Consider the following 15961-nt stretch of genomic DNA (forward strand, 5'->3'; position numbering starts at 1 on the left):
CAATAGAATACGTCCCTATATTCCTGTCAATTTTAGATGTGAAGTATTTAATGCCTTGCACAATTTGGCACCTCCTGGAATCCGTGCCACCAAAAAGCTGATCGCAGACAGATTTGTCTGGCCAGCAATGAATCAAGACATCACAGAATGGACTCGTTCATGTATTAGATGTCAACGGTGTAAAGTATCCCGTCACACTCACAGCCCCATTCAACAATTTAACCTTCCAACACAGAATGGACTCGTTCATGTATTAGATGTCAACGGTGTAAAGTATCCCGTCACACTCACAGCCCCATTCAACAATTTAACCTTCCAGCAAGACGCTTTGATCATGTGCACTTAGACTTGGTTGGCCCATTGCCTCCTTCAAATAGTTACACTTACCTCCTCACTTGTATTGATCGGTACACAAGATGGCCTGAAGCCATTCCTATTGAAAATATATCCGCTGAAACTGTAGCTCGAGCATTCATCTCCCAGTGGCTTTCAAGATTTGGCATGCCTACCACCATCACTACTGACCAAGGCCGACAATTTCAATGTCACTTGTTCGCATCCCTCACCTCTCTTCCTGGCATTCGCCATATTCGCACAACACCATACCATCCATCTGGAAATGGGATGGTGGAACGCTTTCACCGATCTCTCAAACAAGGTCTGAAGTGCCACAGTAGCACACACTGGACAGAAGCCTTACCCCTAGTCTTGCTTGGTCTTCGCACAGTATTCAAAGAAGACATTGGTAGCACTTGTGCTGAAATGTTATATGGTGCAACCCTCCGTCTGCCAGATGAATTCTTTCACCCAGAATCTACTCCAGTTATCGACCCTCCAACATTCCTTCAAAGTTTACGTGAGACCATGAGCAATATCTCGCCAACCCCAGCATCTTCGCATAACCAGCCAAGCTATTTTGTACATCCTGCGCTTGAGACATCGTCGCACGTATTCGTGCGCAACGATGCAATTAAGCCAACTTTAACACCTTCATACGATGGTCCATTCAAAGTTGTCAAACGAACACCGAAACATTTCACCATCATCTGCAATGGCAAACAATCAGTGATTGGAATCGATCGTCTCAAACCAGCATTTCTAATGCAAGATCCAACAACTTCCTCATCAACATCACTCCCGGAAGAAAGCTTACATCCCGTTAAAGAGCAACCTAAAACTACCAGATCTGAAAGAAAGGTTAAATTTAACCCAAAGTACTTATAACGTACCGATGGTACTTGGGGGGAGTACTGTGGCGTTCCGACAGATACTTCAACTTCTATTCACGAGATGGCGCCACGTGTAAAATCCAGTTCTTAATCGGAGCAGCAAAGCGACGTCATTACTCACTCAGACTTCTCGTGAGACAACTGTACGCGACGGTAGCATGAACTGTGTTCCGAGCTCTGTGTTGATCTCTGCAATGTAATTTAAATTGTAATTTAGTACTTAATATATTCTTTGTTATAGGAGATTGTCTACTTTTATTTTCTTTAATTATATCATGCATTAAGCACACGACCACCAAAAGTGTTTCATAATTCAGTAAAAAGAATGGAAGGAAAGAAAACAACAATTGTCAAAATTCCGGATTAAATTAATGATCTTATTTTTTAAATTTAAAGAAAAGATCCATTCTACGTTTCTATCACAAAGCTGAAACATTATTTTAAGCAATATAATTGAAAATGGAAATATAGAGCAAAAATTATACTAATATTGTTTTTATATAGAATTATGGGGCAAAGGATTTGTGGAAATTACTCGTTTTAAATGGATTAATTTGAAATATCAAATAGATTGGCCAAACAATAGTTTTCATGAAATGTATTTGCCTGAAAACGAATATATGAGACTGAAAAATTTATTATTTGACGGTATATCATATTTGATAAGCTATGTAACTCTAAAAAAGTTAACTAATGGAATAATGAAGAAACTCCTATCGATAAGCGTTTGATTCAAATTTAAATTATTTCAACGAAAATCATATCCCTTGTGTGCATTTCACAAAAGCTAGAAAATTCGCTCTTTGTTTACCTGCTCTCAATGCAGCTATTGAAAGGGTCTTTTCTATTACAAATAATTTGGGGACAGCAAAAAAATCGAAGTTGAATATTGATACCGTGAAGGAAATATGACTAAATGCAATTTCAAGTGCAAGACTAGAGAAGAGTTCAGAGAACAAATTTAAAACTGCAACGAACTACTTAAAAAGACTCATTTCTGTTCAAAATACAACTAATCATTTATACTTTAAATAAATATTTTTACTATATTTGTATATTTTTTTTCATTTGTTTATTTTTTACTATCTTTTTTTCGTTGATGTAGGGCATAAATGTTCCGGATTATCCTGCATCAAAAATGGTCACCCTGCACAAACACCAAATACCTAATAATAAACAATGGAGACACACAATCGAGATAGTAGCAATACTAAAACCGCTGAAAAAATATCCTCGATTTGTCCTTAATTTTTAAATGCAAATTTGATCCCATGATTTGTCAGTTATCAGGTTACCCCATTATGCAGTCGGTTAACAATAAACGGTTTCTGGAGCAGACGCGTGCAAACTTGATGACTTTTTAACAGAATATGCTTTGAGGGAATATTTCACTCTTGAAATTTTGAGTAATATTATCGCCTTGCTTATTTCCTGTTTTTAAGAAATATATGCATAGACACTGAATTTTATATTAAAAAGAGTGAGTGCTTTTTTTCTTCCTTTAGCAGTGCAGTTTTTTTGACGCGTTCTTGGCGTTTCTTTGGTACTTTGAGCTCAATGTGAACGATTTGAACTTTTGCACATCTAATCAGATATTCTGTTTTGCCCAGATTACGAAAACATAGTACCTACTGAAAAATCACGTATCACCATAAACGGAAGAATTCAGAACAACGCACTTTGGGCATTTTGCATACTGGGCTGTATGAATAATTTAGTAATCTTTTACATATGATAGACTCGCAAGGTGTAAGGAAGCAAACGATGCTATTAGCGCGAGCGTTGAATTGATTTGCCGACTGCTTAAGAGAGACGTACTGCCTGCTGTTTAATTTCAAGTTACCCAATCTTTTAACCAAATTAAAGTTTCAGTATGCAAGTATTTCGCTTTCAGTAAATAAGACTTGATTTTAAAGTGCAATAACACATGTATGTATTCACTAGTAATTCACTGACTCCTTACGGCAACTTAACATGCTTCCTTACGATAAAATAAACGATAACAGTGTTTTGTAAACTTTGATTAAGCTTCAGGGTCATAACACATTGTAAAATATCACCAATAATCTTTTATTTGTAAGAATTTTTGCCTCTCGGAATAATTTGTGTGTTTTTTTAATCTTGTGATGTCAATCATTTTCTATTAAAATTTTCAATAACAAAGTGTTAAAAATGAAATAAAATACTTTTAAAACGTCTAACATTTTCAACAATGAAATTTCCTTTTCCTTCTTCTTATTTCTTTTTTTTTTCCTCGGAGAAAGGATTTTGAGAAGAAGCCTTACGTCACGAAATTTCTTTTTCTTTTTTTGTTGGTATTTCTACGATTGGAGGATGATGCGGAATAGTGTAATACTTACCTTTGATGACGTTCTGTTCAGTTTGCTACTTAAATTTATTGCAGAAGTGATGCTGAAATTGCATTAAATGTGTAATTTATGTTCTCTGATTCGTGTTCGGAAAAAAGCGCTAAGGTTTAGTACTGTGAGTTGGTGTAGTAATAGTCAAAATGTGTAGATACGCTTATGTCTTGCTACCTGTGATATTGCTGTTTGTTTTTGTCACGGAAGGTAATTACACCTTGTGTATTTATTATACAAGGAAAATAGTTTCTCATTCTTCTGCTTTTGTTATATTAAATATCTGTTATGAATTCCTGTTATATTGATTTCTTCCATCGATAATAACGTATTAAAATTTGAAGATGATTTAGTGTTGTGTATATTGTTACTTTGTTTTTTTAGGGGGTATTTATTTATTGGTTATTTATCAAATGTCGTAGTGAACGTATTTTTAAATAAACCTATGACTCATCTCACAAAGTAAAAAAAAGCTGCCCTATCTTAATTTACGTAGTTTTAACAAAAATTAATTATTTGGATTTTAGTGTTGAATTTTATTTTGGTGGTGGTGTTTCGTATTTAGTAAATGACTTTATTGACTGTTGCACGTTTTAATTGTGATCTCTAATGTGATGATTTGTGCACATAACACATTAAAATTTATAATGATTTGGGTGCAATTATTAGAAAATTACTTATTAGAATGTTTTGATAATAATTAAGTTAATAATAAAATTGAATATTTCATGTTAATTTGTAATAATCGTTTCTGTTTTCTAGTATCTAGCATTGTTTGCACCAGAGAGGATATAGTGTATGATACCAGGCCTTTAGTATGTCCTGGCCCAAATGATCCCAAGGACCGGATTTATTGCTGTGGTCCTAAGAAACTGCGTTACTGCTGTAGTTATGCAGATTATGCATCTGCTATGTGAGTAAACAAAAATTAGTTTAAAAATAGCTTGAAAGTAAATATTACATGTCATTTGCAAATGGTTATTGAGTTATAAAAGTCTTTTCCTTCTTCCAAATTTCTAAAGTGATGAAATTTGCTTTATTATTAAATCTTGATATGTATTTATATATTTATGTGCATGTTTTAAATATCTGTTTGTGTATCTGATGAATAATGATATTAGTCTGTATAAATTAATATTTCATTTTTTATAAAGCAGAGGAAAAGATAAAAATTTAATTCTCCATGCCATTATTATCTATGCAGTGATTCCTCATACATATAAAAATAAAGGGGAAAATAATTATTAATAACATAAGAAAAATTGGTTGCATATTAATTTTTTTTTTTTTAATTAGCCATCCCATTTTATCCACTTCTTATTTCATGACAACAAAAATGACGTAAGTAAATATAACAAACTGATATAAATAAATGTATCATTAAAATTGGTATAGTTATGTATACGTTTTACCACTTTGCTTTTTTGAATTTGTGTCTGTTACATTGAACCTCTTAGTAAAAATTATATATATATATGTGCTGGTTCTAGAAGTTGTTCTTCATGCATTGCATTAATCTGCTCTTGACTGAAATTTTGTGTAGGGTTAATTACTAAAAGCATAATATAAAGTTTTTAAGAATCTCGGCCACTCTTTCTGTGATATTTTGCAGAATTTTCTTTATATTAGTGATTATATTTTTCTTGGTGTTTCTTTTTTATGTTGGGAGATTATATCTTAAGTATCATTTTGATCAATTTTTTAAAATCGCCTGCCTTATACTGGTAACTGCCTGTGGATTTCAAAAATTGTGTTCTGAAAGTTTCGAAATAGCAAAACTTGCAAAGTTCTGGGGAGTGTGCACAGAAAATCTTGGATGCAAGAAGGGTTTGCTTTTTCAGGGAATTTCAAGATGACTCCAGCAGCAAGGTGAAGTTTCATCTGAAGAGATGAAGGACCGGTCATATTCTGTGAATGTTTTTAATGCATTCTTATTGGCACAATCTTGTTAACTATTGTTTATAAACTTTTGTACAAAATAGCTGAGTTGTTATAAAATTTACTTACAGCTTCTAAGATCATAAAAGATCCTTCTGTATACTGCATATGGATTCTGATGTTTAATATACCCTTCTAAAACATGTTACAGACTGTAGAGTTGGTTTGCCCTCCCCTACTGGTTACTAAAAGAAAATTCCCATCACACCCTTTTCCGTCATCTATGGTGATATAACTAATTAATTAACTAATTTAAATTGAATGTTAATTAGTAAACAGTATTTAATGATTTTAAAATGTATGCCAATATTTTTTTAATATTTGCAATATGTTTAATTAAATAATAGGTTGGATTTACTTTTAATAATTTGTTTTGCTTGTTTTAAAATTTTTATGCTTTTTTTTATTTCAAAACAGTAATACCATAGGGATCATAGTTGGAGTGCTGGTGACAGCTCTTGTTGTTGTTGTTATCATAGTGGTGGTGTCATGTTTCTGCTGTAGTTGTTGTCTCCTGGCCAAACGTCGTAACAGGCAAGGAAACACATCTTATGGTAAGTTTTAAGAAATCGCACACCAATACACACCATCTGATATATAGACACATGCATACATCTATGCAAACATGTAACCGTAGAATTCTGATTGCCCAAACCCAAGAACGTCACAGCGCGCAATGAACTAGAAGTTGACCTGTCAGCACTCTCCTTGTCTTCAGGGCAGATGTTTTTATTTTATTCAGCTTATAATTCCTTACTAAATGTAGTATTTCAACGCCACCTTTGATATGATTTAAATCAAATTCTTCATCATTATAAATATCACAAATACAGATCAAATAGTTTTCTGGTTTCAATTTTCTAATTTCGACTATGCGTAATCTATGCTTTACTCATGCGCACGTTGAAAGAAATATTTAATAAAGTAAACAAATAAATATTAAGTTTTTTTTGTAAATTTTGATACCCTTTAGATCATAATTGCTCTTTATTTCATAAATTAGGGTTTCATATTTTTAATTTTACAATTTCTGCATGCCATCTTACTAGATTTAAACTGACGATCTATAATCTGGAAAAACCGATAATCCTGATTCGCCGAAGTCCCGACTAGTCCGGATTAAAGACTTTTGACTGTATAATGATGCATACCATTCAGTCTGTACGGGAATGGTGATATATGCCAGTGAAACACTTTTATCTGACACTCAACAGTGTCCTGTATCGACTGACCATGCCATTTCAGTAAACGCACATTCCATTACAAAATCTGTTTATTTCAATCCCCTCTACCTATCTTGATATTTTTGCCAGATATTTTGTCATTACTATCTGTATAAATCTATATAAATAGAGAGAGAATTATATGTGCAGTACAAAGTCCGTAATCCGGACTCGTTGGGATGGCGATTCCAGATTATAGATTATCAATTTAAATCTGGTATGCAGAAATTATATAATTAAAAATATGAAACCATAATTTATGAAATAACGAGCAATTATGATCTAAAGGGTATCAAAATTTGCAAAAAAAAAAGCTTAATATTTATTTGTTTACTTTATTAAACATTTCGTTCAATGTAAGTTGCTTAAGTTGCTTCGTTTTTTGTGCTAATACTTTCTCTTTAATTCTCTCTTCTATAAACAGACATAATTTCTTGTTCAGTTACAAAGTTCTACTGTTCAAATACTGTAATTGCTGTATCGAGAATACCGACTAACTTGTGAATCGAAATGTTTTTGTTTTCAATAACAATAACATTTCATTTTCGTTCTCTGTCACTTTCTTCACTATCGGGAAGCACACATCCGTAAGTTTGTGGCTTTGAGGTCCGGATTACATTCCAGATAATGGACATCCGGATTACGGACTTTGTACTGTAATATATTATTAGAAAAAGTTTTTTATATGTTAGCTACAAGGAACAAAAATTCAGTTAAATCCATGAATTAGTATAAGAAAAATTTTTTTAGTCAGTATTCTAATTAGCATTTTAAATCAGTATAATCTATTCCTCTATTGCAGTAAAAATACATACACACTGTGATATACAATGATTACTACATTTTGATTATAAAGCAAAAATTTTACGAGATTATTAACAATGTATTTTTAGACTTTGAAAACTAATAAATTACTTCTGTGAAAATTCTTTTGGCTTACAAAGTTAAAACAAAATTATAAATTTAAGACATTAGTTAACTGCAAAAGAATATTCATTGAATGGTTTTTAAGAAGTAAGTTAAACTTGCTTATTTATTAACCAACCTCTCAATGCAATTTAAAAATATCAAAAATTGCAAATTTCGAAATTAAATATATCGATTGATTTTTGTTATATGGGGACAATTATTGTTTGATTTATTTCTTTTAACATTTTCCTAAATGTAGGGACTGGGGAAACATATGAAAAGTTAGATTTCGTAACTTTTACAAAATGGTTTTATCGAGTAAGAAATTTTGTTGGCAGAATATATATTACTGAGATTATATAATAGATAATTTTGCTTTTGAGTCAAACAACATATTTTTTCTTAACATTTTTAAAAACATTTTAGGGCAATTTGTATAATTTTTATATTTATTTCATAAATATGCTAAAATTGAAACTTGTATCACATGTAATGTTAAAAGGATTGAATAGTTTAAAAAAGGTATGGAATTTAGATGTTAAATTTTTATTGAAATCATATCAGAATATCTTAATATAACATTCCACTATATTTAATTCTTTGAATTATTTCTCAGCAAGCTTTAACTTGTGTGATTTACCATAGGTCATTGTACATATCTTTCAGCTAGATCTTAAAATTTTGAAATAATCAGGCATTGCTTCTGATAAGATAAACACATCGCATCATAAACCTACTTGTAGCATTGCTTTCAATTATAGATATTTCTGTTTTAAGTTCATGTATTGTGTATCGATTAAAATCACAAGATCTTGGAAATTTTTAACTGTGTGATTCTTATGATTAAATTGGAATGATCCTTAAATTTGAAGCACTGGAATCAGAAAAGACCTTGAAAGGAAACCTCTCTCTCTCTCTTGTATATATATATATATATATATGTTTTTCTTATATAAAAAGTAAAGTAAAAAGACTGTAGTTGGACAAAAAATTAAACTTTTGAAGTGGTGGAACTTATTTTCTGAAACGACACAAGTCTTTCAAAGAGTACTGAAAGTTTAGATTTTTATAGAGTTATATTACTTAGATACTCGCAAAAAGCATTGTGTGTTGTTCCTATGAATACACAATGCTTTGTACGAGTTCTTGCAGTTACAACACATAACTGCAGTCCGAGTTCTTTGCAAAATTTGCTGTTATTTAAATACAGATGACATGGCATTTAATAAATAAAAGGGAATAATGTTTTTGAACAACCAATCTTTTATGTTTTATTAGCCAATTAATTATCTTCTGGATAGCTTTTTTTTCTTTCTATAAAGTTCATTATTAACATGAATTTTAATTTCTGGTATTTTCAGCTGCAAGTCAGCCGGCAACGACCACTACGACGACAACAGCTCATTATTCGGCCCAGCCAGCTTTTCCAATTCAGACTTTCCCTACAGCCTATCCACAACAGCAGTTCCAGCAGCAATACCCTCAACAGCAGTTTACCCAGGAGCATTTCCAATATCCACCAAATCCATATCCACCTCAAATACCTTATTCGGCTGCTGGTGGATACCAGGGTGGGTATCCACCACCTGCTGGAAATCCTCCACCATATCCAGTTAACGATCAACCACCATACAATCCTTCTTTTGGAAAATGAATGTCCTGCTCACATATTGGAGGATGTGAAAAAATTTTGCAGTTTCTCTTGATTGGCTGATAAATTGTACACTTTTTAACCGATGGTTGAAAAGGTAAATATATGGGAAAAAATGAGGCAGCTCTGATCAAGTAAAATTTATCACTATACTGTCGGAGCTGTCTGTATGTTTTGTGATACTTAAGTTAATTTTCTGTATCTGTAACTTTTAGCTTTCATTTCACTATTATTTATTTTTTCATTTTTATTTTGAGATACTATACATGACTGCTGAGTTTGTTTTAGTGAAGGTGTGTGTCTCATTTTAAACACCAGCCATTATCTGTATAACTATTTGCAGTAGAAGGTTGTTTATCTTCAATGTCTGAATGTGTATGTGGAATGTACTATATTTGATATTGATGAAATTTCTCGTTTACTTAAGCAAAAACGTGTATGATCAAATGTTTCCTTTTCTTGCCTTGAATTTTCTTATGAAAAGAACTGGAAGTTAAAATTAAGTGAAAAGGTAATATACATATTTAACTGAAATGTGAGATTGCAATAATTGTACAGTGAGAGAATCCATTTTGATGCAGGAGATGTGGCTGCTCTTGAATCGAATTTTTTGACTGAAAGTGAACAAATCAGATACTGAGCTTGATTATCTTCATGACTGTTTACCATGGTTTAAGGATAAATAATCTTCTACTGTATTATTAGCAGTTATTCAGTAATCATGTATTTAATCTGAAGTACTTGACATAATTTGTAATATCTGAAACTTATGACCAATTTTGTTTTATGATGCAGTTTATAATGTCAGGTACTCTGATGCCAGTGTATGTAAATATTAATTAGCTTTTTCAAAATTTGGTTGGATCAGTTTAATTCTTAAATGTAGTATGGGTATGTAATGCTGCATTGTAGTGAATGTTGAGTTTCTGTGATGCTAATCTGTACAGTTGCTGTTAAATCAATTGTACTTTCTAAAAATGATGATTAAAAAAGCTTGATTCTTGTATGTATTTACACAGCATAGTATAAAAATTTAATATATGCTGTTTTTAGACTAACTGGCTTGTTACACTTTTTAATAGCTATTTAAAAACTAAGTAACGAAGTCTAACTATTTGCTATTTACAGGAACAAAAACTATTTAAGTTAATGAAGTTTTCATCTGATAAATGTGTAATGAAAATGAATATTCATAAGTTATGCAAATATTAGACTTATTTAGGTGCAAATGCACCTTTCTTAAAAAAAAAAAAAAAAAAAAAAAAAAAAAAAAAAAAATCCTGCTTCATTCTTGCAGTTACAGTGCATATAGTAAAAAGAATTTATTTTCAGAAGAATAATTTAGAGGTAATTCTATATTTAAGCTAAATTTTGTCTAATTTTTATTAGTGTATTTTCATACATGAAGTTTTAATAGTCCAGACAAATTACATTCAGAACAGAACTGTTAAAATTTAAAATCTGGAATCTTGGAATATCGAGATGAGTTTATTGATGCTTATATGTAATGATTTTCCTTACTTGTAAAATATGAGCTAAACAAGCAAACCTATACTATTGCTTTATGTAAAAATTGTCTTTGTTGATGCATGTATGTAAATGCTGTTCTCATGCTCATAAATATGTATGTTAAGTGGTAGTTTATAGAATTGTATGCCATTCACATTTTAAGAATGGTTTTGCTGTCAGAATCTCATATAGTGCAATGATATATAAAACATTGCTTTTATATATTTGAAACTTTTCACAATACCTCTTTCTGGGTAGAGGAAAGTCTGTATAGATTTTCTGCATTTATTTTACTTATTTTAAGCCATAATTTTGTTAATTTTTTTGGTTTCTCTGATAGCAGTAGAGTGCCATGTATTAAAAATTTATCTGTTTGATGAAAATGGAAAAATTTCAGTTTGCTTATTCATGTGTTTTTAATTTCCATACACACGGTGTTCTGTTACCATGTGCAATTTCATATGCGTGCATTGGAATTTTGAAATTTGAACTGAATGTAAATATAGGTGCAGTGTAATACTTTTCAACAAAAGAATATAACACATTTAAATAGCTGTTACTGTATACAGTACAAAGAGTTTACTAGTGTCATATATTTTTGGATTGTATGAGTTTCATCGACTTTAAATAAATTAATATTGTGATCATGAAGTTTCACGTCAAGGATCTGATGAAATCCATCTTGGAATTTGTTTACTTTTCCAGAGCAGTGAAGATCATCATTACACAGCAAATTCATACTGAGCTTTATTTAAAGCTAACTCTTTATCTGTATGAGAATTTGATAATATGTTGTTAATCTTTTAACTGTTTTTGAGTAACTGGTGTAAATAATAATTTGAACTTTTAAACGGGATTTTAGCTAACTAATAAGTTTGAATTGTATATGTAAAATTTATTAATCATTTGTTAAATTTCATAAGAAATGATTTTTTGACAAAATTCACGAGTTCATCTTGATTAGCAGACGTCCCATTTTGAAATTAGAAATGTATGTGTTTTTCCTTATTTATGTAAGAATTGTAAAGAAAGCATTAATATGTCATATTTTTTCATGCAGAATAAATGATAAAAATATTAAAACATGTTACATAAATAGTTTTCTTAACATATAGTTCCTCCTTGTTTAGCTGTAATTCTCCCCCCTCTCAGAACGTACTGAATTTTGGCACCTGCCATGACTATTAAATAGGTTGTATAAATGATGAGGCATTGCTATGCATTGTTTATCTTCTATTTTATTTTGTAATACTCATTCTAATAGGTTAAAGCTGGGGCCATTTTTTTTTTTTTTTTTTCCTAATTTTTTTGTTGTTACTTTGTGCCAACATAATATGTGCGGAACTGTAGTTTTGAGATTTTGTGTAATTATTATGAAGCATTATAATTAAGCAAAGATGGCAAGAATTTGTAAAACAATTTTAATATAATTATTATTCAGGCATTTTTAGAAAAGAAGAAAAGTAATGTACAATGGTTAAAATTCTGCAATAATTTAAGATATTTAAAAATGCATAACTTGTTTGTGTCACAAAAACATTGCTGACTAGAAAATATTTTTTTCCAGTTCTTTAATTTTCATAAAAAATAGCTTTTGTTACTTGCTTATATATATATATATAACTACACACACTTATTTTACAAATTCATTATTTAAGAAACAAACTTTTAAGGATAAACAAGTATTATTTCATGGTACAGTTTAAAATTTTATTGTTTGTGAATTGAAGTATAATTTACAAAGTGTGTTTGATAGTACATTTTTCCACATTTCATGCTTTTTGAATGTGTAGTCATTTGTGTATTCTGATGTTTCTATCTACTATATTGCTCAATCTATTTTTGTAGTGTCTTTGTTTTTATTATAAAGCATTATAGCCTGTGATTAAGAAGAGGATGCTAGAAGTGTTGCACTGGAATTTGCTGTTTAGATCTGACTCAGATCTTTGAAATTTTTATTACAGTGAATTTAAGAAGGCAGATCTATTAACAAACTGTTTTTGTGTGAAAACTGTGGACTGGGTATTGATATGAAATCTGTAATATTAGAATTTTACTGTCAGTCAGTTTTAAATAATATTTAAACTAAATTAGATTCTGTATCTCTGTGAACTAATGAAATTACTTATATTCTATTCCAAGTCTGTCGGATTCTAGAGTTTTAGATTTTAAATTGGATTATGCATAACCCTACTAATTCATATTTTCCTTCAGTTATTTTTGGTTAAACAAAGCATCAGATATATGAAATTTCTTTTGATTATTATTAGATTTAATGCTATATATCTAAATTCTGTTAGTTTGATTTATTCCGTCAAAGTTAAATGTTTAATATTTGTCACTTTTATGACTGTGTTGAAGTTCTCCATTCTTTCTTATTAATAGAACTCATTTTAGTTTGGTTAATTTTGTTCCTCCTATTCAGTATACACTCAGCATTTCTCAAACTTCAGCATCATAACCCATATGCATGCAACTGCCAATTTTTATAGTGACTCAGTGTTGTTAGATTGAAAAATAAAGAGGATGAGAAAGAAAATAAAATAATAATAATATGTGCGGATGCCAATAAGTAGGTCACAAAAGGCAGTTACTAAACAGTCTAATGTGACACTCACCGGAAAACTAGTTTATTTCTCGTAACTTAATCATCATAATTATTTGTACACTTGTTCCATTGCTTTATCAGTGCTCCATTACCAGCTGTGCAAAATTCTTTGAGTTGCTGTCTTAGCCATATCTTGAACACTGTTATCATGTGCAAAGCATTTGCCTCCATGATGTTTTGATGTTTTTTAGTGGACCAAACAGGTATTACAATTGTTATTGTGTACAGTATAGTTTTTAAATTAATTCCTCTACCTTCTACACTGTTGAGTTTTTCTAATCTGAACAGTTTCTATCACTGATTTTGGAGTGGTAGTGAGAAAGCTTCTTGCCTCACTTGTGCTTGACCAGCTTTATGCAGCAAGCACTTCTTTCCTTAAGCAGGAAACTTTCCTTTATGAATATCATTTGAAAACATTTCCCCTTCTTCATCCAAAAAAGCAGATAACTGAATGCTACTCTTGTTTTGTATAGTCACTGAGTTTCATTGGCATCTTGAAACTGAACTACACATGTGCAACTGATACTTGGTAACTAATAAAATGAATTCATTAGCTAGGATGGTTATGCCACTTACTAATGTGCATGAAAAATGCTCATTGCTGCTTTCAAATGTATCATACTAATTTTTGACTTCACAATTTCCCATCATAATATGTATAATAATTAATAATTGTAAATTAATTAACAAATATAAATAAATACGTATATAGCAAAGTAAAAGTCCTCATAACTTTTCACAACCCACTTAAAACTGGTCCACTAAAGATTAGAAATGATCATGCAGTGACAAAAAAAAACATGATTTCAGTTTGAGAAACAGTTTGAAGTTGGGAATTTTCAAAGGTATCTAATTTTCAATATTTTTTTTAAATTTTTGATAAATGTTTGTACTAGCATAATTTCAGGAATCATTGGCTCAAAAATTCAATTTTAAAATAATCCAAATAACAAAATCCATAATAGACTTAAACCTTGAACTGTGGAGATGAAAACTCTAATTTTGGCTGAAATTGGCTGGAGCTTAAACATTTAGGGGATTAATTGGCTGTCTGAAATTTACTGCTTTTTTTGAAAGGTCTCTTTCTCTATCTCTCTTTTGTTTGTTTGCTTATTTTGGTAAAGTCATTTACTAATTTGTATTATATATCTATGTGTATTATTTAAAGATCATTTTTAACTTAAATTTGTTACTTTGTAGACACTACTTTATTTTTAATAGCACATTAGTTTATTTTGTTTGAATGTTCCAAGTAAAATGGAGATGAATGTTTCGTGCAATTCGCTTTTATATGCTTTTTTTTTAATTTTATACATGTGGTTCAATATTTGTAAAAAAAAAAGTTTATATATGAGGTTAATTAAATGGATAATATTATTAAATGGAAATTATGATTGTATTTGAGTATGATTATTCATTTATATATTTGTGTATTCTGGTGAAAAAATTATGCATTATTAATATTGAATATCCATTCACCTTAATGCAATTTTTCATATCTTATTTACAGATGTATAATAATTCTTTATTATAGTCAAAAATGCATCTAGTCAAGGGGAGAGAATTTTGTCAATTTGTCATTGAAAAACATAGCTTTTAATTTTCAAAACACACTGAACAAATGTTTGAGTTGTATGATTAATTTAATGTATTGACGTGTACAAATGTATGTATGTAGATTTTTCATAGCAAATGTAAACAATATTTTAAGTTTAATATCATTTTATAATTTTACTTATCATGATTTTTTATTTTATGAAATCATGAATCTGATAGGAGATGATATTTTTACTAAAATGTAAGTAATGGAAAATTAAAAATATTGATTTAAAGTATGAAATTTTAACTTTTAAAATTCCATAAAATGTATTTATACTTGTTCAATATTCAGGTGATTTTAATCTGAGCTAATGACTCTAGAATATAGCACTGTTAATTAATACCCTTATATATGTGTAAAATATTTATAATCACTTTCATAGAGCTGGGGTACTTGTTCAGATTCTTTAATCATGTGAAAGATACTGGCAGTTCTCTTTTTGAAGAATTTAGAATAGTAGGTAATTGAATTTTACTGAAAGTGTTTGTGGTTGTAGAAAAGTATGATCTGGAGATTGTACTGTGTGGAAGAATATTTGGTGTACCGATACCTGAGAAATTACATAAGTTATACAATAAAAAATTGTACATTATGTCATGTGGCATGTTATTTATTGTGTTAATAAATATTTATTCTGTCATTTTAAATTGTAATATTTGACATTTCAAATTATCACCAAGTAATTATGTTCTGTGATCTGATACTTCAACGTACTTCAAGTGTTTGTCTTGGACACTTATAAATTTTTGTAAATAATGTAGAGAATTTTATAAAAACAACTTTATCATGAGAAGAGTTAATGCTGTACATATGAAATCAAAATTCAAACTTTTTTGTGGTCCTGACCAAAAAAATTTCAATTTGTAAATTGTCCATAATGGTTTTGTTTTAAGCCCAAAGGGGCAATTTACCCAGAAGGGATATTAATTTCATT

General features: G+C 30.2%; 1 protein-coding gene across 1 annotated transcript; it reads left to right on the top strand.

The window, feature by feature from the left end:
• The first annotated feature begins 3534 nt into the window (after nt 1–3534).
• On the top strand, nt 3535–15667 carry LOC118192951 (uncharacterized). Its single transcript, XM_035363971.2, has 4 exons — nt 3535–3799; nt 4352–4502; nt 5945–6081; nt 9021–15667. Exons 1-4 carry the CDS (start codon nt 3739–3741, stop codon nt 9311–9313), a joined length of 642 nt encoding a protein of 213 aa, XP_035219862.1. The 5' UTR covers nt 3535–3738; the 3' UTR covers nt 9314–15667.
• Nucleotides 15668–15961: the final 294 nt, after the last annotated feature.

This window comes from Stegodyphus dumicola, chromosome 8 (genome assembly GCF_044657685.1).
Source record: "Stegodyphus dumicola isolate Sdum_Otavi_A_Nest chromosome 8, ASM4465768v1".
Lineage (NCBI taxonomy): Eukaryota > Metazoa > Arthropoda > Arachnida > Araneae > Eresidae > Stegodyphus > Stegodyphus dumicola.

Coding starts and splice junctions, on each gene's coding strand:
- LOC118192951 (XM_035363971.2), top strand. CDS start 3,739: ATGTGTAGATACGCTTATGTCTTGCTACCTGTGATATTGCTGTTTGTT. Junction 3,800..4,351: donor GTTTGTTTTTGTCACGGAAG/GTAATTACACCT, acceptor TCTGTTTTCTAG/TATCTAGCATTGTTTGCACC. Junction 4,503..5,944: donor GCAGATTATGCATCTGCTAT/GTGAGTAAACAA, acceptor ATTTCAAAACAG/TAATACCATAGGGATCATAG.